Source organism: Cibotium barometz, chromosome 1, assembly GCF_041138505.1.
Source record: "Cibotium barometz isolate CiBa-2024 chromosome 1, ASM4113850v1, whole genome shotgun sequence".
NCBI classification, from domain to species: Eukaryota; Viridiplantae; Streptophyta; class Polypodiopsida; order Cyatheales; family Cibotiaceae; genus Cibotium; species Cibotium barometz.
This window is the reverse complement of record NC_141046.1, coordinates 31,357,333-31,384,762: the sequence shown is the minus strand read 5'-3', so window position 1 is coordinate 31,384,762 and position 27,430 is coordinate 31,357,333. Positions and strand designations below refer to the sequence as shown.

The window sequence follows — 27,430 nt, the reverse complement described above, 5'->3', positions numbered from 1 at the left end:
AGTGGGAATGGCATTGAAGGTAAAATAAGAAGTTTATTTGCATTTTAAGACCATATTGTCTACATGGTCAAATTCAAGACATGTAGTATACACTATTTTTAACCACCATCACGAAATAAGGCCTTCAAAATTTCCAATTTTTTATTGGACCACATGTTTAGGGTGTGATGTTTCATTAGAAGACCCTAATGTGAGTTCTTGGCCAACTATGTTTTTTAGTGAAAAAATGAATGTATTTTAGCCATTAATAAGCTTGGAAGGTGACCCTTATCTTGCAACCACCTATGTCAATGGCTTCCCCAATTACACTTAATATGATATCTCCTCCTCTTATCTCTCTCTCTCTCTCTCTCTCTCTCTCTCTCTCTCTCTCTCTCTCTCTCTATATATATATATTAAAGCTTCTTTATAATTAAAAAAACCATTGCATTATTCCAAGATAATCTAACTTGAAACCCTTACCAATAGCCACTCTATCTACTTAGGAGTAGAAATCAACAACCAAACTGCTGAGCAATATTTAATGACCCATAAACAAACAAAAGTTAAAAATGCTAACAAAAATAAAGTTTAAAAAAGAGACCACAAAACCATAGAAAAACAATGTAATCCAATAAGGTGTAAAAAAGATTCATATCACTTAATACCTTAAGCAATAAAAAAGAGACTCCAAAACACAAGAAAAACAATGCAATCCGATAAAGCTTAAAAAAGGCTCATATCACTTAAAACCTTAAGCAATAAAACACTTAAGTAGCCCATTAAACATAGTCTAAAGTTTTAAGGACCCTAAATGCAAAAAATTAGTACTTTTACAAAAACAAAACCTACAAATACCATTAAAAAACGAAAAACAAACCCTAAACACCATGGTTTGAAGATTTGCAGACCTATAAATGTTAAAAATTAGTAATTTTATCAAAACAAAGCCTAAAGATACCATTAAAGAAAAGAAAAATAAACCCTAATAGCATTAGAATTTGAATGAAAACAAACCCTAATAACACCAAAGAAAGAAAGAAAGACTAAAACAATTAAAACTATAAATAAAACTTAAAAACCCAAGCCCTAGGATAATAAGCTTTGGAAAAAAAGAAGAAGCAAAAAGCACTAAAAATACCCTTAAAGGTAAAAAAGAAAAAAAACACTAGTAGCAAAGAGAAGAAGAAGGAGAGAGGAACATGATAATGTAGCAAGCAGCTATGCATGTGGCTAGAGCCTTGCATGCAGACTTGAAAGTAAAAATAAGGGGTGGCAAGCACCACACTAGGGGACTCAAAGCACCCAAAAATTGAAGCACAAAAGAGCCTTGATGCATTGCCATTGCAGATTTAGGAGATTTTTAAAAGAAAACAAGGAATGACCATGATGTAAAAAAATCCATGGAAGAAAATATCTAGTTGAGGGTATTTGACATCTCATTTGTGTGTTTATGTGGTTGAATATAGTAAGCTTTTCCCCTTCACCTAAAAAATAATGTATTAGACATATCCCTTTATATAAAGTGGGAGTTTTAAAACATTGATTTTATTAGGTGAATACATAGTTGAGGTAATTTAAATTCTCAAAGGTGTGTATTCCCATTAACTATGACCTATTGGTTATCTTTTCAATACTTAAGTGGCTTCATATGTTATGCTTGTAATTTAGAATCCTTGATTCCTCTATCATGTTGCCTTGTCTTTTCTCTAGTCTATCATTAAATCATAAATCAAACATTGATGAGAAAGCCTTGTGAGAATTTCCTCATCATGCTAGTTATTATTACAGCGTATTCGTTGACACTCATAGCTTTGCTCCTCAAGGAGTAGAAGCTATTTAAAAAAAGAGTCATGAACAAGCACAATGAGTGCCCTTTTAGGACCTTTTAAAAGCTAGTTTTATAAGTTGTCTTAATAATGCCCATTATCCTTTGTCATGTTTGCAAATATGGAGGCCATCAATAGCTAGAGATGTATGTTAGTTTTTTCACACTGTTTTGTGAATATTTAAAAATTGCATGATTCTTGCTCCGATTTACCTACCCTTCCTAATGATATGTACACATGCACATCATGTGCGATATGATGATGGAACTGTGTGCAGAGTTGTAAACATAATGTGTGTGTGTGTGTGTGTGTGAGAGAGAGAGAGAGAGAGAGAGAGAGAGAGAGAGAGAGAGAGAGAGGTACATATATGCATAGACCTTGAATTTTAAATTGAAGATATGTTACATGGAGTTGAGTGTAGTTAGTGTTGTGGAGTGATGATTGCAGTTACATCTAATGGAAATATGGTACATCTAATGGAGTTGAGTGTAGTTAGTGTGGAGTGATGATTGCAGTTACATCTAATGGAAATATGGTACATCTAATGAGGGGAAGAATGTAGCATGTGACAAGACTCGTTTGTGAGATAGATTTTTTATTTTTTATTTTTAGAAAAGAGACTTCTATTAAGTATGAAAAAGTGAGATTTTGTGTCACACAAAATGATGGTTGTTATGAGTGTTTACAAGCATGTATAAGAACACTTTGATTTGAGGACGAGATTTATTGTAAAAATGTTGCATCGAATAAAAAAGCTTAAGCTTTTTGGTAATTGCATATCTAAGATTAGACATTGTTCTACGTGATTAGGGGATTTAAACACCAAATGAGTGCACACCCAATTTGTAATTGTCATGAACTTGATCCCAACCAAAGTTAAGGAATTTTTGGTAGCAATGACCTCTTGCCCAATTTATCTAAATTTATTAACAAGGAAGGTTGGTTGGAAACGAAATGAGAAGACATTTTCAAGTCAATCACATAATTTTCATATCCCACACATTATTTACTTTACTTTTTTAGTAGATTAGATTCTTTTTAACAGGTAGAGTAGTGACATGTAGAGTATGTAAACCCTAGTGGGTGGCGGTGGTTGTAGAATAACATATAGAGCATGTAAACCTTGCCCAAGATTTAGATTTGACATGTAGAGCATGTAAACCCTAGCTAGAGTGGGTGGTGGTTGTAGTTAGACATCTATTATTGGGCATGTATCTAATGTGTCAAGATCAACTACCAGTCATACGTCTTTGATAGCCAACACATTGTGATGACATTTAAAAATCACTTTAGGTCTAATGTACTCAAGCATAAAAGAACATGCAGGCTTGGATGACAGCCATTTTCATGATTTTCAAAATGTAATGGCATAAGTGCTTTTGCAATGGTCTCTCATAGCCACCCTCTACGAATTACAATTTACAAACAAGAACTGGGTGACTTTATGGTAAGCAAACTCTCATGGAGCAGGGAGGGAACAAGCGGTGACTGCAATTTACAATCAAGAATTGGGAAACTCTATGTTAAGCAAACTCTCAAGGAGTAGGGAAGGGACAAGAGGTGTCACGAACTCCTGGCGATGTGGACTAGCCAGAGCCACTACGGTTGGTCTGACCACATCACCAGGAGCTTTGATCGAAAAGGACACCTCTTGTCCTTTCCCAATTATTATGGCCTTGTGTTGATGTGTCAAGTTTTAATTAGTCTGAAGTGTCATATTTTAAGTAGCCTTCTATTTTTTAAACATTCTTTGTGTTGATGTGTCCTCAATTTATTGTTTTTATATGAATAAAATTATGTGTCGAAATCCTATGATATTCTGAGGTCAATTCTTTAAAAACAAACCTTCCCCATTCAACGGATAGGGAGAATAATATTGTTTGAGTGCAAGTATAGCCATGCATTTCCAGGCTGAGGTCATGTAAAGAGTTACACACATCCTACCTTGTAAAGGTTCGATTCTTCACATACATCTTACCCAACTTTCGATAATTGGATGGTACAAACTAGCCAAAATTGGATGGTACAAACTAGCCAAAATTGTCATTTTTTTTTGTCGTTTTTAACCGTGGGGGGTGCACTTAGCCTCCTTACCCTTGATCACAATTATGTAAAGGTGGCTTGAAAGGGATGATTGTGTGTGTAACTTTTTTTTTTTTTTGGGGGGGGGGGGGGGGGGGATGTTAATTAATGATGATTATTTGGCAGGCCAGCTCCCTCTTCATCTACTTCATTTCATTTCATTTGGACCGAAGGGCTCTCTCGCGGAGAGCTTCCAAGGTCCTGTGTCTATGGCGTCCTCTGCACAGCTGCGTCTTATGTCCGATCTCAAGGCCATTTGCAACGAGCCGCCAGAAGTAAGCTTATTGCCAGTTCTCTGCAGATTGCTTTTTTAGGCTGTAGAGTTTCCCATTTTATCGCTGGGTAGGTCGTTCGGGTTTTCGTTTTCTTCTGTTCTGCTTGATCTTTTGCCTGCGTTTCTTCATGGCTTATGGTTATATCAAGTTTTTCTCGCTCGGCTCTTCTTTCTTTTCCCTGCCTGCTAGCTCGGGTTCCATTTTTTTGGAATTTTCATCCTCTGGGGCTTTCATTTTTCTGGAGTCTTCAAGATTTACACAATCAGGAATCCACCATTTGCGAGGGTTTATAATTCTTAGTCCCTTCAAAATTTAATCGTTTTTTTTTTTTCAAATTCTCTAAATCAGGGCTGCAGTGCGAGCCCTTACGGTGATGAGAACCTGTTCGTCTGGAGCGCCACTGTGTTTGGCCCGGAGGACACTCCGTGGGAAGGCAAGTGAATTTTTTGAAGGCAGTTGAACATTTTAGTTCTTTTGGGGGTGTGGGGGAGGGGTGGGGGTCTGCTTGCTCTGTGGGAGATGAAGAGCATGCAACAGTGTTAAATAGGTTCTTTTATTTACAGATTTGGCCCAATGACATCCTCTCCCAAGTCCAAACATGTTGAACTTGGTCCTGGCATATAGCATTTAAATCTGTGGTCGGTCATTTCCTTTTGTATAATGTTTCCCGCAGGGCCTGCCATACTCAAGTGTGGACTCCAATTAGCAGGTAGAATTGACTCGCCACGGTGCTGGCTTTGTTACTGAGGTTTTGGCCGGATGTGCCTTGGGCAGACTCCTAGTGATTATGCACTTTAAATAAAGCAGGTGCTTTTACCGGTACATAAGCGTTACAACCACCGTAGGCCAACCGTGGGCTGACTGTGACTTTGGGTCTAACTTGATGTTGTTGCGTAAACAAGGAAGAGTTTGACCCCTCTGTGGAAATTATTGCATGCCAAAAAATACAGTGCAGCTGCTGGTGAGCAATGATGGAACAAGGTCATCATTGAGTACTTAATTCTTGGACATTGACATGTATACCCCCCCGCCTCCCCAAGAAGAGATTCTTCAAGTAGTAAAAAGAAAAACTTCCACCAGGAAGCAGATTAGGACCTTCTTAGGAGGTAGAAATGCTGGAAAGGAGGGGGGAGGGATCCCTTCATAGCTGGCTGCTCTGGGAGGGGACGACATCCTTGGGGGAGGAGAGGAAAGCCACAGTCAGGCCTGTAATGCCAGAAAGACCATTGTCACCCCAAGTTAGAAAGGGACTTGGACTCCATATGCGTAGGAAGGCTGTGCTTTTTGCTGCATAATCTCCTAGCATTTGCAGTGTTCCTGGAGGGTGTGGATGATGTCTATCCAGATAAAGCAAATGATCTTCGTTGGGTTGATCAGTTACTTAGAGTGTGTGAGGCAAGCACTTCTCCATCTCCCACTCGGTTTGTTAGGACTATTCTCTGGCCTCTTTCCTCTTCTTGTTTGTGGTGGAGGCCTTGAGAAATTTCTTGGTGCCGCAAGATACATGCCTACAAGGCCTCAGACTACCCATCCGCAGCCTGCAGGAGCTTCTTAACTCTAAGTTGCGGATGTTTTGGTGCCCTACGTTGCCGGTACCGAGGGGAACATGCAATGCTTCACGCTTGCAATTGGTAATTTTTTGTTTCACCTCAAGCAAGAATCAATTGGCACAAATCCCGTGGCACTTGAACGAGCTCCTCCCTTGCCCCAACTTGGAGACCAGTCGAGGCCTTTAAGTATCCCAAGGGACACCTCAATGCACTACCTATGGTGCCAAGGTGGCATCAATATCACCCCAAAGCATTTCCCCCCTTTTGAAGAGCGTTGGTTAGAAGCTTTTGCACTAGAGAAAATCTCCACTTTGCATGAAAAGTGCTAGGGGCCCTAGACAGGCAGCCGACAGCCCCCTAGGTCCTAGACAGCCTGTTGGCCAGGTGCGGGGCAACCCACACAGCCAGCAGGTGTGTTTGGGTGGCCAGCCCTTGCATAGGTGTGAAACGACTGGTTTAACTAGCATTTAATGCTATTTTTTGCCAGTCGTGAGGATTTTCAGCCAGCTGACGTTAGTATACTCGTCGACTAGGAGCGTGAGGGGGTATTTGAAGCCCAGCCATAATTCAGGTTTGTCATCTCATGATTCACGACGGGTTGCTGTGTTCCAAGGGCCAGGACAGCCAAGGGGAAAGCTTCAACCAAGGTGAAAAGTGCACGTCAAGATTCCGTCTTTATTTTCTGATTTACATCATTATAATAAAGCAAATACACCATTCGTGGTGGGGGCCTTACAGAGGGTATTTGGGACCCAATACTGCGTCCTCTTCTCCTTCCCCCCCCCCCCCCCCTCTCTCTCTCTCTCTCTCTCTATCTATCTATTTTCTGCACATCTACTTCAGTTTTGTGCATTATATTCGTCGTGAAAGATTGCTGAATTCTGAGCGTCAAAGTTATTGATTCGACCATGAAGCTTCCACATTTTACATTGGTGTCAGAGCCTTCTTCAAGTGTGAAGATTCAACCAAAAAAACCCAAAAAAAACGAAGATTTTTTTTCTTTCTTGTTTGTGTGGTTGGTTTCTAGACTTCGGTGGACCACCCTTTTCGGTGTGACTCTTGTCCCTAGAAGGACGGTTGGTTTTCAGCCTCCGAAAGCCTTCGGAAGTCTCCCACACGCATAGTGGATGGTCAGATTGTGCTCCGGAAAGGAAGTGCATTTTCTTGCTATGGTGAGCCACGACGACGAGAGAGAATGACAACCTTAGGAACAAAGTGTACGAGGCAGTCCTTCGAGGGCGGTAGACATGAGTGTACAGGAGATGTTCCAGCAGATGATGTGAGCAATTACAGAATAGGGTACCAAATTGGAAGAGCGGAAGGCGCAGATCTTGGCCTTGGAAGAGCGCAGCTGTTTACCAGGGCCTCCTTTTCTGTCTCCTCCTCCCTCTCCTTCCGTTTCCCAGATCCTCTACATCATGACCCTATTGAAGGGGTACGACCGCAATGGAGTTCGATGCTCGAGTTGTAGATGCAAGCAATGGAGATTTGACAGACGGAAGTGTTGGGTAGGCAGCTAGCCTGCACACATACACGCACACACACACAACCTCAAGCACAGAGAAACGTGAGTGCTGGAAAAGATGTACTCAATAATGAAAGAGTGCACAGAGCGGAATCAGAGTGGCACTAGAATGTGCTGAACAGAGAGTGCAAGAGAGAAAGATATGGAGCAAACTATGCTAAATATACTGAACCAAAACAGTCCCAAGCAAGAGACAGTGTTAGTCTCATAAGTGAGGGAGCAAATATGTACAAGACTGAATGAAAAATGAGAGGCCAGCACCCACTATTTATAGTGGGGAAGTGCTGGCCGACTGGAGCTCATAAATAGGCCAACTAGAGCTGCTGGACATGGCCGACTGAAAAAATGCCAGAATGGCTGGGAAAAATCCCAAAAAAATAGTAAAAAAGGGGTGGCCAGCCCACAAGCAAGGGTCATACAAAAGGGGACCAAATGGGCACCATAAAAGAGCAGAAACTGGGGATGAAAGTGCTAACATCCCCTCTCAGCAGCAGATGCTGAACAAACTCCGAGAATCCGAAGATGAGGAGCCAAGGAAGCTTGAGAAACCGGCTTGGTGAACAAATCTGTAGCATTCTCCGCGGAAGGACAATACTCCAAACGCAAATCTCCAGTAAGAACCTGTTCACGAACATAGTGATACTGAATCTCAATGTGTTTCGTAAGAGCATGAAACACAGGGTTCTTGGCGATGGCAATGCAACTCTGATTGTCACACCAAAGAAGAGTAGATCCGGTAGGAGGACAGCCGAGCTCCTCCAATAATCTCCGCAACCATATTGCCTCACATGCAGCATAACAAACTGCACGGTACTCCGTCTCGGTAGAGGAAAGCGCCAAAGTAGGTTGCTTTTTACTGCTCCAAGAAATGGCTCCAGACCCAAGTGAAAAAACACAACCAGTGGTCGAACGCCGTGTATCTGGATCTCCAGCCCAGTCTGAGTCAGATCATCCAACAAGACTGCGTCCTTGGCCATAAAAGATGCCAAAATCCAGAGTGCCACGCAAGTACCGAAGAACTCTGAGAGCACACCGCCAATGTTGCTGACGGGGTTTGGATGAGAAGGAACTCAATAAACTGACTGCGAAGCATATGTCCAATCGGGAGTAGGTCAACCATACCAAACAACCGACGAGAACCGGATACTGTCCCTGATCAATCCCTGGAGAAGCATCAAGTGAAGAAAGCTTCTCACCAATATCCATAGGAGAAGATATTGGTTTGCACCCAGTCATCTGAAATCTATCGAGAATCTCCGGAGTGTACTTCTGTTGAGAGAAGAAAATGCCCTTCGAGGTCTGCCAAATCTCAAAGCCAAGAAAATAATGCAAGAGGCCCAGATCCGTCATCTCAAACTCTGTCTCCAAAGCATCCACAACAGAACGGATCCGCACAGAATAAGAACCTGTAAAGATGAGGTCATCAACATAGATCACAATGATAACAATCAACCCCCTCTCAAGGAGGATATAAAGGTTCGAATCTGCATGAGAACGGCGCAGGCCGAGCTTCTGAAAGAACTCATCAATCCGCTGGTACCAAGCCCGCGGAGCCTGCTTTAGACCATATAAAGCCTTCTTCAGCCGGTACACTTGATCCTGTTTGCCCGGAACAACAAATAGTGGCGGCTGATCAATATAAACCTCCTGTGTAAGCTCTCCATTCAAGAAAGCCGACTTGACGTCCATCTGGAAAACGGGCCATCTATGATGTCCTGCAAGTGCAAGAACGGTGCGAATGGTAGTCATCCGGGCCGTCGGAGCGAAGGTCTCATCGAAGTCGACACCAGGGTGCTGAGCATAACCCTTGGCAACCAACCTCGCTTTGTGCTTGTCCAAAGCTCGGAACTTTGATTTGAAAATCCAACGCACACCAATCACCTTACGCTGCAGAGGCCGAGGCACCAAAATCCAAGTGCCATTCCGTTCGATAGCATCCAGCTCTGTCTGCATAGCATGACGCCAAGACTCATGTGAAAGAGCCTCGTCTACAGAAGTGGGATGAGAAGGACCATTAATGATTGTAGACATAAGAGCATAATTAACAAACATGTTGCCCTCATGAATTTGTTTCCTTGTAACTCTGGAAGAACGCCGAAGAGAACTAGGCGGAGGAGCAAAAGGAAGCTCACGTAACCCAGAGTCACGAACTGTCTGATAATACCAACCAGGTACAGATCTGCTCAAACTCGTCGGAGGAGGAGCAGGGTCATCATCATTTGACTGAGAATCCTCAGCTGGAGGTGTAACAGTAACAGCGGGAGGAGGAGGAGGAGGAGGAGGAGGAGGAGGAAAAGGAGGTGCAGGAAGAAGAAGCTCACCACCCCTCTCCGAAGATGTAGGGGTCTCGTCGAACACCACATCACGGCTCACAACAACTTTACCGGCTTGAGAATCATAAAGACGATATGCCTTGGACACAGTGCTGTATCCGAGAAAAGTCATGCGCTGAGACTTCGAGTCCAACTTGGAGCGGTGCTCCTTAGGCACATGAACATACGCCGTACATCCAAATATCCGGAAATGAACAACGGAGGGCTTCTCACCATGGAAAGTCTCATATGGAGTTTTGTTGGGAAGAGCAGCAGTAGGAGACCTATTCTGAATGTAGACAGCAGTGGAAGCTGCCTCAGCCCAGAAACGTTGAGGTAATGAAGAATGCTCAAGCATAGCACGGGCCATCTCCATAATGGTCCTGTTCTTCCTCTCGGCAACTCCATTCTGTGATGGAGTATATGCTGTAGTAAGCTGTCTCCGAATGCCATGTGTCTTGCAATATTGCTGAAACTCGTGGGATGTGAACTCACCCCCTCCATCGGTCCTGAGTGTAACTCGCGGCGGTGAGTGCCGGGGGGACTAGGGCCTTTGACACACTTGTTGATACCATCAATGCATATTAAAACATTTAAACATGGCCACAGCCTTAACACATATCCATCATCACTTTGCATAAAACATAAAGCAGGACAAAACATCCACAAATGCTGAAAATGGATCTTGCACATGTGACCCCACATAGAGGCCGGAATGGGCCGACCCCCCCCTTGGAGTATTTTATTACCCAAGGAGAATAATATCATGTACAAGCTTTGAGGGCCTTACTCTCCCCACGGGAGATGCCGGATTATCCAAATACAAATGCCATAACACAGCCCAACACGAGGCAACCAAGCAGGAACATAGGCTGTAGAAATGCCGAGCCAACAATATAATCCATATACCTCCGTGTGGGTATTGATTCTTCCCCAAAAACCACGGGTCTTCATGCAATAGAAAGGGTACAACAAGTACAACTCCCATTCAGCCGGTACAGCAGGTACAATGGCTGGTACAGCCGGTACAGTGGCTGGTACAGCAGGTACAGTAAGTACAAATGCTGGTACAGTAGGTACAGTGGCTGGAACAGCAAGTATAGTGGCTGGTACAGCCGGTACGGTGGCTGGTACAGCTGGTACAACAAGTACGGTGGCTGGTACAGCAGGTACAGCAAGTACAAATGCTGGTACAACACATACAATGGCTAGAAGTCATAATAAATGATTGAATACCCTTGCCTTCAGTATTTCTTCGCGATGGAAGCCTCCAAAACAGTCCCCAACAGCCGGTATTCTTCATGGGCAGCCTTCAAGAGAGAGAGAAAGAGAGTAGCCATCATTAGGGAAGCCTTCAACGGTGGTAGAGGCTAGTGTGCAGCAAGAGAGCCTCTCCTAATGAAGAGAGAGGGCTCCAATTTATAGATTTGGGCCTCCCATGAGCTAAAATGGCAAGAGAAGGCTACAATGACAAGTGGAGAGCCACACAATAGCTGAAGTGACAAGTGTGAGGCCACTTGTCTCATTTTGATCCATTTTCTAACAAGTGTCAGGCCACTTGTCTCACTTTGATCCACTTTCTTGCCACATGTCCCAATCTAAGAGATGGATTCTCCCATAATCTTTAGCTCTAAAAATATCCCAACTAGTAGACATTCTGTCATAGGCACTTTGCCAACTCTTGGTATCTGCTCAATTCCACATGTAATGACGCGAACAGAATTTCCATCGGAGCGGGCCAAAAATAGCAACTCTCCTAAATTTTAGGAGTGTGGTCCTTTGTATTCTAGGATAATCCCCCATTCCCAAAGCTTGTACTTTTCAAATATTTAAACATCCTGGAGTCCACCAGACCCCTTTCAGACTGGGAAATGTCCAGGCTGGTGACATCCTCCCCAACTTCTTAAAAGTTGTCCGCAACTTTAAGCTTCAAGCCATATATTCAAGATATAATCATGTCCCATCGATTGGGCGAGACGAGACAGTCTCAAAAAATCCAATATAACTGAAGAATCCATGTCCCAAAGAAATGGGCGAGACTAAATTAGTCTCCATAATAGCAATATCAAAATCATGTCCCAAGATAAATGGGCGAGACAAAAAACAGTCCCATAAGTCCAGATATCATAATCATGTCCCAAGTAAATGGGCGAGACAAATCAGTCCCATAAGTCCAGATATCATAATCCATGTCCCAAGTAAATGGGCGGAACAAATCAGTCCCATAAGTCCAGATATCATAATCCATGTCCCAAGTAAATGGGCGAGACAAAATAAGTCTCTTGCCAACAAGACATCGGTCCACATGACCGTTGGCATAGACATAAGTCCTGTCATGTCCACTTTACCACTTGCACTTTCAGCATTTAGAAAACAATGGTATGTCGATGTAGATCACCAAGGAGCTGCCTTGACGCCCGGCCCGACTTCAGTGCCCATATTCTCTACCATTGGCTCTATGTTCTACCAAGCAAGGTAGCAACATCTTGAAGAGCACTTAGGAAAAGAGAAATACTACACAGGGCGGCTAAACAAGGAGTCCTGAAAACAATCACTTTCGCAGGCATAGATAACCTGGTGTTCCATACGCATTTCTGCTACACATAGTTTATAGGCATTTCGGCCACCAACTCACACTACCCTCTCAAGTGCCCATGTTCCCTTCCATCTGCTCTCTATTGTTCCACCCACACATGGTAGAAACAATCTTCAAGAGAGCACGTAGGACAAGAGAACACTACACAGGGTATGTTGTGCTTGTCACTACCCTTTGAAGTGCCCATGGTTCCCTTCCATCTGCTCTCTATTGTTCCACCCTCACATGGTAGAAACAATCTTCAAGAGAGCACGTAGGACAAGAGAATACTACACAAGGTAAGTGAACCATGAGTTCCATAAGTCCAATGCATCCCAAATAAAGGGAGCCAAAAAGAATAATCCATCCCAGTAAAAGGGAGCCATAAACATAATCCATAAACGTGAGGATGGATCCAAATTCCTAGAAAAGAAGTCCAGGAATCCATACACCTGTATACCATAATCCTTGTATACCATAACTCTTACCACATACTCCGTGCAAACCACACACCTTGGAGTAGAGGTGGACTTTATCCATAAAAGTATCATATCCATGAGATATCCAAAGATTTCTTCTCTATAAACTCGGACAGATTCGTCCATAGAAATTGCTTGTGAAGCCCAATATCTATATAAATCTCGTCCAAGAAAGAAATCTCCATAGATATAATCCATCCCAATAAAGGGAGCCATGAAAAGAATTCATCCCATTAAAGGGAGCCATAAACAATGTTTCCCTGAAACCATCTCAAGGCAAACAACACCACCTTTCTCCTTGCATAGCTATACAAGGGTTAGTGAACATCAAAAACACTTCATAGCAAAAGCACTAACTTTGCAAACTCAAAGTATACTTAGCTTTTCTTTGCCAGATTGGTCATGAAGCCAGAAGAAATATCTCGTCACCATATCCTTAAGATATCCTAAGATATATCTCCATATAGCTTGCCTGTAAGCTTGATAATATAATCCACAATATCCATATGGAAAGAGTGCTAAACGTGTGCACATAAAGCCAACTCCATACTTCCAAGATAAATTTTGTGAATTCATAAATCCTTAGACCAAGCTGTCTATTGCTCATGCTCTTGCTTCATAGGCTTTGAAGTGGCTCGCCATGCTTAACAGCAATGATGGTAAGTGTGGTCCCCACTTGAGATCTTTTCTCTTCCTTATTGATAGAAGGAAGCCTCCGCTTCCAAGAAAGCCTATGCTCTGATACCACTGTAACTCGCGGCGGTGAGTGCCGGGGGGACTAGGGCCTTTGACACACTTGTTGATACCATCAATGCATATTAAAACATTTAAACATGGCCACAGCCTTAACACATATCCATCATCACTTTGCATAAAACATAAAGCAGGACAAAACATCCACAAATGCTGAAAATGGATCTTGCACATGTGACACCACATAGAGGCCGGAATGGGCCGACCCCCCCCTTGGAGTATTTTATTACCCAAGGAGAATAATATCATGTACAAGCTTTGAGGGCCTTACTCTCCCCACGGGAGATGCCGGATTATCCAAATACAAATGCCATAACACAGCCCAACACGAGGCAACCAAGCAGGAACATAGGCTGTAGAAATGCCGAGCCAACAATATAATCCATATACCTCCGTGTGGGTATTGATTCTTCCCCAAAAACCACGGGTCTTCATGCAATAGAAAGGGTACAACAAGTACAACTCCCATTCAGCCGGTACAGCAGGTACAATGGCTGGTACAGCCGGTACAGTGGCTGGTACAGCAGGTACAGTAAGTACAAATGCTGGTACAGTAGGTACAGTGGCTGGAACAGCAAGTATAGTGGCTGGTACAGCCGGTACGGTGGCTGGTACAGCTGGTACAGCAAGTACGGTGGCTGGTACAGCAGGTACAGCAAGTACAAATGCTGGTACAACACATACAATGGCTAGAAATCATAATAAATGATTGAATACCCTTGCCTTCAGTATTTCTTCGCGATGGAAGCCTCCAAAACAGTCCCCAACAGCCGGTATTCTTCATGGGCAGCCTTCAAGAGAGAGAGAAAGAGAGTAGCCATCATTAGGGAAGCCTTCAACGGTGGTAGAGGCTAGTGTGCAGCAAGAGAGCCTCTCCTAATGAAGAGAGAGGGCTCCAATTTATAGATTTGGGCCTCCCATGAGCTAAAATGGCAAGAGAAGGCTACAATGACAAGTGGAGAGCCACACAATAGCTGAAGTGACAAGTGTGAGGCCACTTGTCTCATTTTGATCCATTTTCTAACAAGTGTCAGGCCACTTGTCTCACTTTGATCCACTTTCTTGCCACATGTCCCAATCTAAGAGATGGATTCTCCCATAATCTTTAGCTCTAAAAATATCCCAACTAGTAGACATTCTGTCATAGGCACTTTGCCAACTCTTGGTATCTGCTCAATTCCACATGTAATGACGCGAACAGAATTTCCATCGGAGCGGGCCAAAAATAGCAACTCTCCTAAATTTTAGGAGTGTGGTCCTTTGTATTCTAGGATAATCCCCCATTCCCAAAGCTTGTACTTTTCAAATATTTAAACATCCTGGAGTCCACCAGACCCCTTTCAGACTGGGAAATGTCCAGGCTGGTGGTGACACTGAGAGCCTTGACCGAGTGACCGGTCTCTTTTTCCACCTCGGCTTTCCAATCACAGAAGTGATGAAAAGTCTCATCCTTGGTCTTCAGAAAGAAAACCCAAGTATATGTGGTAAAATCATCCACCATCACGAGCATGTACAACGCCTTACTCAAAGACGCGGTACTCATAGGACCACATAAGTCTGCATGAATGAGAGCAAGTGATGTCGAAGATCTGTGTGTGGCCTCCTTCGGAAAGGCGGCTTGGTGCTGCTTCCCCTGTAAACAAGAGGAACAAGCAGAAGACAGAGCCTTGATGGTCGGTAATCCATCAACCAACCCATCCTTCGAAGCTCACTGCAGAAGCTGATAGCTCAAATGGCCAAACCGAGCATGCCAAAGAGCTATATATATATATAGATACATGTATATATATAGATACATGTATATATATAGATACATGTATAAGGCCACTATCTTGGACTCCCTGAGCCAAGATGCTACCAGTCGCCTTATCACGAATGGTAATCTCATAACGAGAAAAGATCACCTCTGCACCCTAAGCTGTAAGAGCACTTACTGACAAAAGGTTAAAAGCCAAATCTGGAATATACAGAATGTCAGAGAAGTACCTCTTGTCCTCGTCAGAACGGAAGATGGGGATAGTGCCATGACCATGCACTGGCACGGAAGAAGAATCACCCAGAGTGATCTCGCCTGATCTGGCAGTGAAGTCCTCGAACCAATCTCGATGGGGTGTCATATGAGCAGTAGCACCGCTATCAACAATCCAAGACCGTGATTGAGAAGTCACAAGAGCAAGTATACGCCGAGTACCTGCTAAGAGAAGAATTCCATCATCCGAGACACCGCCGTTGAGGAAGAGTTCTTTGCTGCTTCATCACGCTTCGTCTTGTGACATTGGGGTGACTTGTGACCCTTCTTGCCACAATAATGACATTCAATGTCCTTATTCTTTGAAGATTTGTTGTCTTTATCCTTATCGGAATCCTTGGAGTTCTTGTCAGAACCCCCTTTACCTTTCTTTTGTTGAGTCTTCCCTTTATCTCGTGCTGCCAAAGCTCCATCAGGGCCACCGAAGGTGCCAGTCCGCTCCTGAAAGCGAGACTCTATCTGCATAATAGAGGGGAGAACTTCCTCCCAAGTAATTGGAACAGGACGAGGAGAGGAAACCAGAGACTGAAAGTATGCATCAAACCTCTCTGGAAGTTTGGAGAGCAGCCGAATAGCCATATCCTCTGTGGAGATGTCCTTGCCACAAACAGCAAGCTCGTCCCGGAGATCTTTCATCTTCGAGATGAAAGCAGATAAAGATGGAAACGCAGAAACTGATAAGTTCATAAGTTGCTTTTCCAATGCCAAAATCCGACCCGGAGACTTAATCTCATAGAGATCTGCAAAAGCCTTCCAAACTTCATGTGCAGCATTTGCTGTACGCACATGAGAGAGAACAGCATGCTGACAGTTCAACATCAGGAAGGAGAAAACATGTTGATCATTCGACTGCCAAATATCAATTTGTGCTTGAGTCACACCACAGGAAGCAAGGGTGGGAGGGGTGGCATTGGCTGGTGTAACAAGCCAATCCCGGAGATCCACGCCACGCAAGGCCGATTTCACCTTCACCTTCCATAGGGTGTAGTTGGAACCATCCAACTTGGCAGACTCAGCAAACATATGAAGAGAAGTGGGAGCATCCATCACAAAAGCTTGGGCTCAATCTCAAAAAATGCACAAACTCTGAAGAAAAAAAAGTGTCCTCCACAGGTACCAAGAGTGCCACCAAAGCTTGCAACACCACAAGCCCCCTCTGCAAAGGGAAAGGGCCACTGGAGAGGAAAACGCAGCAGTGAACAAGTGCTGTCCTGTAGAAAACAGGCCGCCTGCAGTCCAATCTCCAAGTGGGCAATGAAACGCTGATCAACAAGAGCCAGACGGCTGAATCGGTGAAGCCAATCTGAAGAAAAAACGACCAGCAGAGTGCTGTCCAGAAAACGCAGCAGCAAAAGCTATGGATCTGGAAGAAAACGCAGAGGAGGAGGTGCCGAAAACAGGGCTGAATCTGGGGCAGCAGAAAGGTTGCTAAACCGGGAGCGATGATACCATGAAAGAGTGCACAGAGCGGAAGCAGAGTGGCACTAGAATGTGCTGAACAGAGAGTGCAAGAGAGAGAGAGAGATATGGAGCAAACTATGCTGAATATACTGAACCAAAACAGTCCCAAGCAAGAGACAGTGTTAGTCTCATAAGTGAGGGAGCAAATATGTACAAGACTGAATGAAAAATGAGAGGCCAGCACCCACTATTTATACTGGGGAAGTGCTGGCCGATTGGAGCTGTTGGACATGGCCGACTGGAAAAATGCCAGAATGGCTGGAAAAATCCCAAAAAAATAGTAAAAAAGAGGTGGCCAGCCCACAAGCAAGGGCCATACAAAAGGGGACCAAATGGGCACCATAAAAGAGCAGAAACTGGGGATGAAAGTGCTAACAAATAATGATATCAAGTGAGTACAAATGAGTACTAAAAAGCCTAGGACTAAGTGCCCAACACACATAAGTGTGTTCACATGGGGAAAAAACCTGTGTCCAGTTCACAGGGAAAAAGTGCCTGTGAGTAAGCTGGGTTCACACTTGAACTAGCCGGGAGTGGACATGACCAACAAACCCCCCTCAAGTGAACGGTGTGAATGGGTATTAGCAGGGTGATAAAGTTGTGAATGCTGCCTGGCACTATGCTCCACAGTAAGAGTGATCAAGAGAGATCACTATGGCAAAGATGAACTGCAGTGCCAATGGGAAAAGCAAGCACTATATGACGGGGAAAAGGAGAATCCCCAATGTCATAGTGCTAATGCTAGAGCATAGTAGTACATAAACGCATCACTTGAAATGCATGTCAAAGATCATGTGGACATCAACTGCATCAAATCAAGAGGCATCGCACAATACCCCCCTTGAAGGCAAGCATCCAAATGCCAAGTTGAACTGCATGTAATCCATATCAATGACAAGAAGAGAGCAAAGCATAATAGCTCTGTAACTGCACCAGTGATAAGCATAAGAAGTGGTAGTAGATATACGCATGTGTAAAGGCAACAGGATCCAGAAGTCATTTCTGTGAGACATGCAATGTAAGCTGCAAGAGGGAAACTCATCAATGGAGGATCCGATGAGGAAAAATCAGCAATGGTAGGGCTGATAAAAGTAAAAATTCAGCAATGGGAAAAGCTGAAAATCGGGAGAAAAAGTGGGGGCTTGGGGCGGGCATCAGCCAATGCTATGAGAGGATGGGTAAACTCTCAGCGATGCCATGATCAGTGGCATGTATGTCAAGTGTAAAGATGCATAATTCCACAATGAATAATATACATGTGACATGTCAAAACCATGAGGGCAAGCCAACATTGGCCAAGTGTGTAGAAGGCACTCACATGTGAGAAAGTGACAATGACAACACTGTAGAAACAATCCCGCTGCAAGGAAAAACAGCATAAAAGGCATCTCTAGTAGACATCACATAAGAGAAAGCGTCTAGCATAGACAAGCATAAGGGTCAACAAGCATAAGTGACCATGAGGCATCATCAACTGCATGTGGGCAAGTAAAATCCCCCCCTAAAATGCATGTGGGCAAGTAAAATCCCCCCCTAAAATGCATCTGCCTGACAATGCATACCAAGAAGTATTGACTATAGAGCATAGTCATCAAAAGCAATAGCATCAGAAGACATCTTTGCAGGTGATGAAGATGTAAGGGTCAAGGCTGATACATGTGTAGCCAAATTGGCCTGATCTGCACTTGTGGAAGAAGATGCCAGCTTCTTCTTTTTTTCACTCTCAATATGCTTCTTGCATTCCTCTATCGTGTGCCCTATTTTCTTGCAATAATTACAACGCTTTTTCTTTTCAGGCTTGTCCTCTGTCTTGGGAGGATCCGATGGGCTAGGGTTAGGCCCATATTGATTCCCACGAAAGGGAGCAGCCATTGTTGACTTAGCAGACATCATGTTGTTCTTGAGCAAGAGAGTCACAAGGTTGTCAAAAGTGATCGCATTAGGTGCATTGGCAGCCAACAACCATAGAGTGGTGCCAAATGTCTGATAAGAGTAAGGCAAATTACGCAAAACTATTTGAACAAGATAGCCATATGTGAAGACCTCATCAATGTTAATGAGTTGCACTCGTAGGTCTTTCACATGCGTAAGGTATTGATCGATAGAGTCACCTTCAAGCATGCGGTCAGTCTCAAGCTTGCCCCGAAGGTAAGCTACACGAGCCTCATTGTGACATGAATACAACGCCGCCAAGGTATCCCAAGCGCCCTTTGCAGTGGTGCAGGAACGAAAGTGTGGAATGATATGCCTGCGGCACGAGAGAGCAATCAACGCATGGGCCTGAGCATCCCTAGCATCCCAAGTACGTTGCCGCTGGCTAGCAGGAGGACGAGGAGGTGGACCTGTAGGAGGGTGAGCGAGAATAACTTCACCTTCCGCTGGAGTAGGTGCTAGAGGACTCTCCTCAATGCCATCCACATATAGCCATACATTCTTGGCAACCAATACAAGACGCATCATATAAGCCCACATAGGGTAGTTATCTCCATTGAGCTTGTCCTCTTGAGATAGCATGCCAAAGACGTCATAATTACTCTTGGCCATGATAACACAACAAATCTGTCACAAGTCACCACGAGTAGGCAATGCCCGGCAAAATCGTAAGAATGAGGGAGATAAATCATAGCGACAGGGGGACGGAGGGACGCCCACGTGGGACGTGGGAACGCCGTCCCGAGCAGAGAGACCTGCACACCGGGCTGTGGACGGCCACGGGGACGAGACGGAGGGGACGTGACCAGCGGATGGGCGTTCCCCCCTGTGGGAACGGGGGGACGTTGTCTGCAGGGGACGGGGACGGCTGCAACAGCTAAATCTTCAGGCATTTTTTTTCAAATAAACGGCTACAAGCTGTTAACACTGGCCATTTGAGAGAGAGAGAGAGAGAGAGAGAGAGAGAGAGAGAGAGAGAGAGCAACACAACTATATAATGGGCTTGGAGCCACTCCTCTTCTACTCAAGCCTTCCAAGACTTGAGTTCCTCTCCACGATCTCCCTCTCCTACTCAAGCTTTCCTCTCCACTATCTCCCTCTCCTACTCCACGGTCCATCACCTTCCTCTCCACCCTCTCCTACTCACTACACCGTCCCCACCCCCCCGTCCCCGTTCCCTACCTTTAGCCGTCCCCATCCCCGTCCCCGTTCCTGTCCCCCGTCCCTGTCCCTTGGTAAGTATGAGATAAATAGCAGGATAATCAATGGACTGAAAGGGAACTCCATCAACACGAGAAATACATATGCATGTCCCAAATCTGCAAGTGTACTGCACAATGATGCAAATCTGTCAAAGTGTCCACAATGACATACATATACTGCAGCAAACCACAAATGTATACATGTGCTGTGAAAAACACGATCAGCTGGCACCTGTAAGAGCTGCAAGTGCTCAAATCCTGGCAAAGTCAAAGGTAAATTGGTCGAATGCTGCAAAAATGGGCTCAGGTACACGGGCGGCAGCGGCGCTGGTACAATCGCATGGCGCAGGTTTGCAAGGGCATGGCGGCAAGGCGGCGCACAACAGGCAGTGCACAACAGTGTACGGCGGCGCAAGTATAGGTCGGGCAGTACAGGGCGGTGCAAGGCAGGCAGCGCACAACAGTGTACGGTCGGTGGCGTAGTACAGGTACAATCGGCAAGCTTCAAAGGAGTGGCGCACAACAGTTCAGCAGCAATGGAGAGAAGTGTTTAGTGCTCAGTGAAGTAGGCTGGAGGAACCCTAACCCTAACGGTTAACCCTTACCAGGCTTTGATACCAACGTTGGGTAGGAGGGCAGCTAGCCTGCACACACACACACACACACACAACCTCCAACCTCAAGCACAGAGAAACGTGAGTGCTGGAAAAGATGTACTCAATAATGATATCAAATGAAAGTACATGTGAGTACCAAAAAGCCTAGGGCTAAGTGCCCAACACACATAAGTGTGTTCACACGGGGAAAAAACTTGTGTCCAGTCACAGGGATAAAGTGCCCGTGAGTAAGCTGGGTTCACATTTAAACTGGCTGGACATGACCAACAGGAAGACCGTGCGGCAACATTCCGTGGTGCTGCTGCACAAGAAGATACGAGGTGACGCGTGGAACACGAAAGATACCTTGTGGCTTTAGATGCAAGAATGACATCAGCGGTTTCCTGGAGTCATTTTTCCGAGAAAATAAAATTTAGTAAGTATAATGGTAAACTTGACCCTACAACTCTTTATTCCTTGTTGCATTAGTTTGAAGCTTATTTTGCTGCAATTAGAAAAAGTGATACTGTCACGACCCTGTGTTTTTCTCTGGACAAGATGCAGGTGTGCACGGCGACATGGTGGACAGTGTGAATGGCATCAGGTTGGAGTCAAAAAGGGAGCCCATGTGTGGACAACCCCAAGTGTGAAGGGGACAAAGAGATTTTAACTTAAAAGGTTTCAAAAACCTTTAAAAATTATTATAAAGCCCTTCATTAAAGAAAAACGTGGCCCTTATGCTATTTTGGGGCCACGTGTGCTTTTTGGGAAAAAGAGGGGCTAGCAGGCAAAAGAGGCGCCTATCTCTTGATGAGGCGCATGTGCTTTTTGGGAGAAGAGAGGAGATGCTGGCTGGACTGCGCTGGCTTTTCTATCTCTCCCTCTCCTTCTCTTGCATACCGGCAGGCTAGACTGTGTGGCTACGCAGGTCTGCAGGGATAGGCCGGCGGCTGCAGGATTGGAGGCGCCTACTCTGTAGGTACAGTCCACGTGGCAGATCTGTACGGCTGCTGCAGGTTGGCTGGCGGCTGGTACAGGTGGTAGTTGCAGGCCTGTACGGACAGCAGGAAGGTACTGCTGGCGGGCTGCGCTACAGGCAGTAGAGGCGCATCTGAGTGTCTATTTATGCATGCTTTTTGGAGACTGAAGGCTGGCTGCTGTGCTGCGCTACAAGACAGAGTCACAGCTTCCTTTCTCTCTTTCTCTCTCTCTCTCCCTCTGCTGAAAAGTAGACAGGGGCTGGTTTCTCAGGACATAAAGGTGAACAAGGGCTGGTTTTCCATGAACATAGACATCATGTCGATGGCGTTCAACTGATGGAACTTTCAGCTTCTCTATGCTTTGGTTCGGGACTGTTTTGGGACAGTTTATGGGCTGTTTTTGTTTGGCTGCAAATTCAGCAATGTACTTGGGTTTTTGGCTGCAAGTACAAGGTCATTTGGTTATGTTTCTTGGCATGGGAGTGAAGCAAGCTCGCATGGCTGCGTGCTCATGGAGCAGATTGTTTTCTTCCTGCTAGAAAGGAACAGTGGGACCTACAGATATGGGTGCATCTCTATGTTGCCAGAAGTTTCAAAGGGAAACAGGCCTAAGGGTTTCATGTGGAAACAGGTCGTAGGTTTCTCGAGGAAACATGTTTTTGGGTTTCTCCAGGAGATAGGTCACATGCAGGCAGAAGGTACAGGAATGGACACATGTTTGGTACAGCCTTGCTACTGATTGGGCAAGGGTCAGGGAATCCATGACAGAGATGGATAGTACCCTTGGAAGGTAGAGAGGGTTGGTACAGGTGTGTCGACTGTATGGTATGCTGTGCTGTGATGCGAGTTCTCTTTTGAGAGAGAGTTTGGGAGTCTGTGTTGTGATGCAGAAGCACTGGATGTATCAGGGTGTGATGCTGTTCATAGTGTGAGAGGCTATGGATGGTTGTGGCAGCCTTGATCATGGGAGAAAGCTTCTGTATGCAGACTCAATGTGAGAAGAGTCTTTCGATGCGAACAATGGCTGGACTTGTTTGTGGATGCCGAGTGGACAAGAAGCCAGATGCAGGTTCTTTGCAGGCTTCAGGGGTTCTACTGTGTCGGCTGAGTTCCCAGCCTTTTATTGTAATCAAAGCTCTTATAATCAATTAAAGAAATACCGCAAGGGGCGCCACTGCGTTTTGGGGCCAATCGGTGTCCGTGTACTGTTTGCAGGAGCACTCTAGCTCCCCCTGTTTGTTTTCCTTTTCTAGGTCCTCAATGGCGTTGAAGTGTTTTATGTGCTAGTGTTTGTTTCACCGCCCTTTGGTTTCTGAAGGCCGGTTTTCAAGGTTCCGTTTGCCGGGACACATCGTCGACTTTCTCAAGGAGGCGAGTCCGTGGTTGCTTTGGTCGGGACAATCGCCAACTTTCCTAAGGGGGCGAGCTCGTGGTTGTCTCATGAGAGTCACATCAAAAGCTTCAACATGAGGAAAGTGAAAAGGAGGTGCAAGATTTTTTGTCTTTGCCTATATGAGGTGAAGAGCAAGAGCTAAAGATGAAGCTCATGAGAAAAGACACCAAGGACAAGAAGTAGTCGGCCAGGAACAAGAAGCAGTTGAAGTGTTATGGTGCAGGAGATGCGTTGAAGGCTATGGCTTTCGATAGTTTGTCACCAGTGGTATCTTCACGAAGGCTTCATGGGTTCGGAAGACAGTTTCTTTCTATGTTTAGCAGTGGTGATCTACTATGCTTCATCGAGGACTTGTGCTTATCACTTGGGTGGAGTGCAAGTAGGTTTTGGGTGCCCGAGGATGTATCAGATGAGGCTCAGATGGAAGTGGAGGAACTTGACGAGGTTCTTATTCCTGAGCATATACTGGCACATAAGGAAAGAAAGGTACAGGGTAAGGTTTCCCGTCGCTATCCTGTGAAGTTCAAGAGCTGTTCACTGATGGATACGAAGTGGATGGAGGAGCTTCACTGATGGATGCGAAGTGGGTGGAGGAGGGTGACTAAGCAGATTCGCCTCAGGAGTTGCAGCTTTATCTTGATGCCTTTGAGTTGGAGTCGACTCTTGTTACGACTCATTCAGGTTCAGCAGAGCATAGGTCTGGAGCATTGCCTGATGCTCAAGAGGGGGGTAGCACCTCCGCTCCCTTGTTACAGACAGGCTCAGTTGTCATCTAGGAGTCGCTTGGTGACATCTTTGTATTCACCCGAAGGTACTGAGGCTGACAGTACATCTGCTTATGGGACTTCTATGATATTGTGTACTAGTCACAGATGATGGAAAAGTTGGGTATGGTTCACAGTCGCGCGCACCTGGAACTCTAATTGCAACTATGGATAACTCTATGGAGGGCATAAGTCTTGCGAGCAGTCCTAGAGTTGTTTTGGTTCATGGAAATATGGATCGAACTCTATTTGTGCATGTATGCATACACTTTTTGAGGTAGAGGTATTTTTGTATTCTGGTGCCATTGGATCCTGGTATCATTGAGAATACATTGGAAAAATACTCTGCATTGTGTCATATGCTGCATGTATGTTGGTATGATACATCAAGTACTTTATTATGTGCATGGAAGCACCACTGGGTGTGACTCCTGCGGGATGGCTATGAGACATATGTGGGAAAGTACTTGGTAGATGTAGTGTTTGGATGCATTGAGTGCTTTCATATGCTCATGTTTTACCTTCAGTCGTGGGTCTTGCGGAATGCCTATGGGCGTAAGGCTTGCGAGCAGCCCTTAGACTGTTACTTTGGAGTAGGTAGAGCATTTTGAGGAGCATATTGTTTGCGAATGCATATGTGTGTCATGCATATGTGTGCCATATGTAGAATGATGCATGGTTTTGTTTTTGGCTAACACAGGTAACGTGTTTCCATTTGATTTTAGACTTTTGCTGTAGGTTCTGAAGGAACAAGCAAGAGGTGTTTGTCACTTTGGCGTGATAGTGTGGCCTATTGTGCAGGATGATTGTTTTATCACCCAGATGCATTGGAAGGCCATTGTTTTTGTCATATGGGGTGTATTTGCTCATAAGATGCTTTACTGTGCCATTGAGTGCAATCAAGGACGCTTGCCATTTTTCAAGAGGGGGATATGTCACGACCCTGTGTTTTTCTCTGGACAAGATGCAGGTGTGCACGGCGACATGGTGGACAGTGTGAATGGCATCAGGTTGGAGTCAAAAAGGGAGCCCATGTGTGGACAACCCCAAGTGTGAAGGGGACAAAGAGATTTTAACTTAAAAGGTTTCAAAAACCTTTAAAAATTATTATAAAGCCCTTCATTAAAGAAAAACGTGGCCCTTATGCTATTTTGGGGCCACGTGTGCTTTTTGGGAAAAAGAGGGGCTGGCAGGCAAAAGAGGCGCCTATCTCTTGATGAGGCGCATGTGCTTTTTGGGAGAAGAGAGGAGATGCTGGTTGGACTGCGCTGGCTTTTCTATCTCTCCCTCTCCTTCTCTTGCATACCGGCAGGCTAGACTGTGTGGCTACGCAGGTCTGCAGGGATAGGCCGGCGGCTGCAAGATTGGAGGCGCCTACTCTGCAGGTACAGTCCACGTGGCAGATCTGTACGGCTGCTGCAGGTTGGCTGGCGGCTGGTACAGGTGGTAGTTGCAGGCCTATACGGACAGCAGGAAGGTACTGCTGGCGGGCTGCGCTACAGGCAGTATAGGCGCACCTGAGTGTCTATTTATGCATGCTTTTTGGAGACTGAAGGCTGGCTGCTGTGTTGCGCTATAAGACAGAGTCACAGCTTCCTTTCTCTCTTTCTCTCTCTCTCTCCCTCTGCTGAAAAGTAGACAGGGGCTGGTTTCTCAGGACATAAAGGTGAACAAGGGCTGGTTTTCCATGAACATAGACATCATGTCGATGGCGTTCAACTGATGGAACTTTCAGCTTCTCTATGCTTTGGTTCGGGACTGTTTTGGGACAGTTTATGGGCTGTTTTTGTTTGGCTGCAAATTCAGCAATGTACTTGGGTTTTTGGCTGCAAGTACAAGGTCATTTGGTTATGTTTCTTGGCATGGGAGTGAAGCAAGCTCGCATGGCTGCGTGCTCATGGAGCAGATTGTTTTCTTCCTGCTAGAAAGGAACAGTGGGACCTACAGATATGGGTGCATCTCTATGTTGCCAGAAGTTTCAAAGGGAAACAGGCCTAAGGGTTTCATGTGGAAACAGGTCGTAGGTTTCTCGAGGAAACATGTTTTTGGGTTTCTCCAGGAGATAGGTCACATGCAGGCAGAAGGTACAGGAATGGACACATGTTTGGTACAGCCTTGCTACTGATTGGGCAAGGGTCAGGGAATCCATGACAGAGATGGATAGTACCCTTGGAAGGTAGAGAGGGTTGGTACAGGTGTGTCGACTGTATGGTATGCTGTGCTGTGATGCGAGTTCTCTTTTGAGAGACAGTTTGGGAGTCTGTGTTGTGATACAGAAGCTCTGGATGTGTCAGGGTGTGATGCTGTTCATAGTGTGAGAGGCTATGGATGGTTGTGGCAGCCTTGATTATGGGAGAAAGCTTCTGTATGCAGACTCAATGTGAGAAGAGTCTTTCGATGCGAACAATGGCTGGACTTGTTTGTGGATGCCGAGTGGACAAGAAGCCAGATGCAGGTTCTTTGCAGGCTTCAGGGGTTCTACTGTGTCGGCTGAGTTCCCAGCCTTTTATTGTAATCAAAGCTCTTATAATCAATTAAAGAAATACCGCAGGGAGCGCCACTCCGTTTTGGGGCCAATCGGTGTCCGTGTACTGTTTGCAGGAGCACTCTAGCTCCCCCTGTTTGTTTTCTTTTTCTAGGTCCTCAATGGCGTTGAAGTGTTTTATGTGCTAGTGTTTGTTTCACCGCCCTTTGGTTTCTGAAGGCCGGTTTTCAGATACTGATAGAGTGATCTTGGCTAGTTGGTACTTGGAAGGTATTCTTCAGATCCCAATACTTCGGTTGGTGCAATCGTTAGCCGGGAGCTCAAAGATAAGCAAAAGGGCACCCATGACCAGGAGTATGAGCGCAACGAATTGCTCAAGACCTTTGGCTACATAGGTGGCAAGAGAGTCATTGTCTTGTTTGATAGCGGCAGCACGTCATGGAACAGGCCGCTCATCGAGCCCGTTTCGTCTTGACTTTGGTGGACAAGAAAGTTGAGGGATTTAGCACAGGCATGATGACGAGCATCAAGTTTGAAGGTCATAGTGCTAAGTTAGTGTTCTTCATTTAGGGCATAGAGTTTGTGCACGATGTTATGGTTGCCCCTCTTGTAGGAGTAGACATAATTATGGGAATTCAGTGGTTTCACAAGTTCCAGCTAGATATCGATTGGGACAGGCACACTTTCGAGATTAGCCGGAATGTGCCCAAAGCCCCAATGACTATTAAATGTCACCTAGGAATCTCGAACTTTCCTCTCATAAACCATTTAGAAGCTAAACGAGAAATCAGGAAAGGCGCACAGTGTGCGATGATATACATCCACACTGGCCAGACGGTGGCCAGTGCTTCCGAGAAGTGCCAGGTTCTCCAGACGGTGGCCAGTGCTTCCGAGAAGTGCCAGGTTCTCCATGACAAGTTCTAGAAGATTTTTCTTTGGGATAATCTCCCTCCCCAACTCCCCCCGTCTAGATTGGAGGACCACAGAATAGACCTCCTCCTAGGCTCGGATTCCCTGAGGAAGTTTCCATACTGCCTTTCCAAGGCAATGAAATCTCAGTTAGACTGCCAACTCCAAGAACTGTTTTCAGTACTCCCTGGATGCACCCTCCCTCTCTCTCACACGGGCAGAGATTACCAGACTTATCAGGCAGGAGGACGTGGATACAGCCGACACAGGAGCTTGGTACGAAGATGGCTTTCTATAGAGATCATCTTCTCCAGCTCACG

The 27,430-nt window shown here is 45.2% G+C and overlaps 1 protein-coding gene and 1 long non-coding RNA gene across 2 annotated transcripts in view; both read left to right on the top strand.

Moving 5' to 3' along the window:
- The first annotated feature begins 3,941 nt into the window (after positions 1-3,941).
- LOC147641869 (ubiquitin-conjugating enzyme E2 2-like) overlaps positions 3,942-27,430 on the top strand; it is a 36,367-nt gene continuing 12,878 nt past the window's right edge. The window contains exons 1-2 of the mRNA XM_086800501.1: positions 3,942-4,165; positions 4,514-4,598. Of these exons, the coding sequence (XP_086656627.1) occupies positions 3,989-4,165; positions 4,514-4,598 (262 nt within the window). The 5' untranslated portion in view covers positions 3,942-3,988. The remainder of the gene's footprint in view (positions 4,166-4,513; positions 4,599-27,430) is intronic.
- Positions 13,326-14,685, top strand: LOC147641870 (uncharacterized). The gene is made up of 2 exons (XR_015269141.1): positions 13,326-13,979; positions 14,010-14,685. It is a non-coding gene; the product is annotated as an uncharacterized LOC147641870 (long non-coding RNA).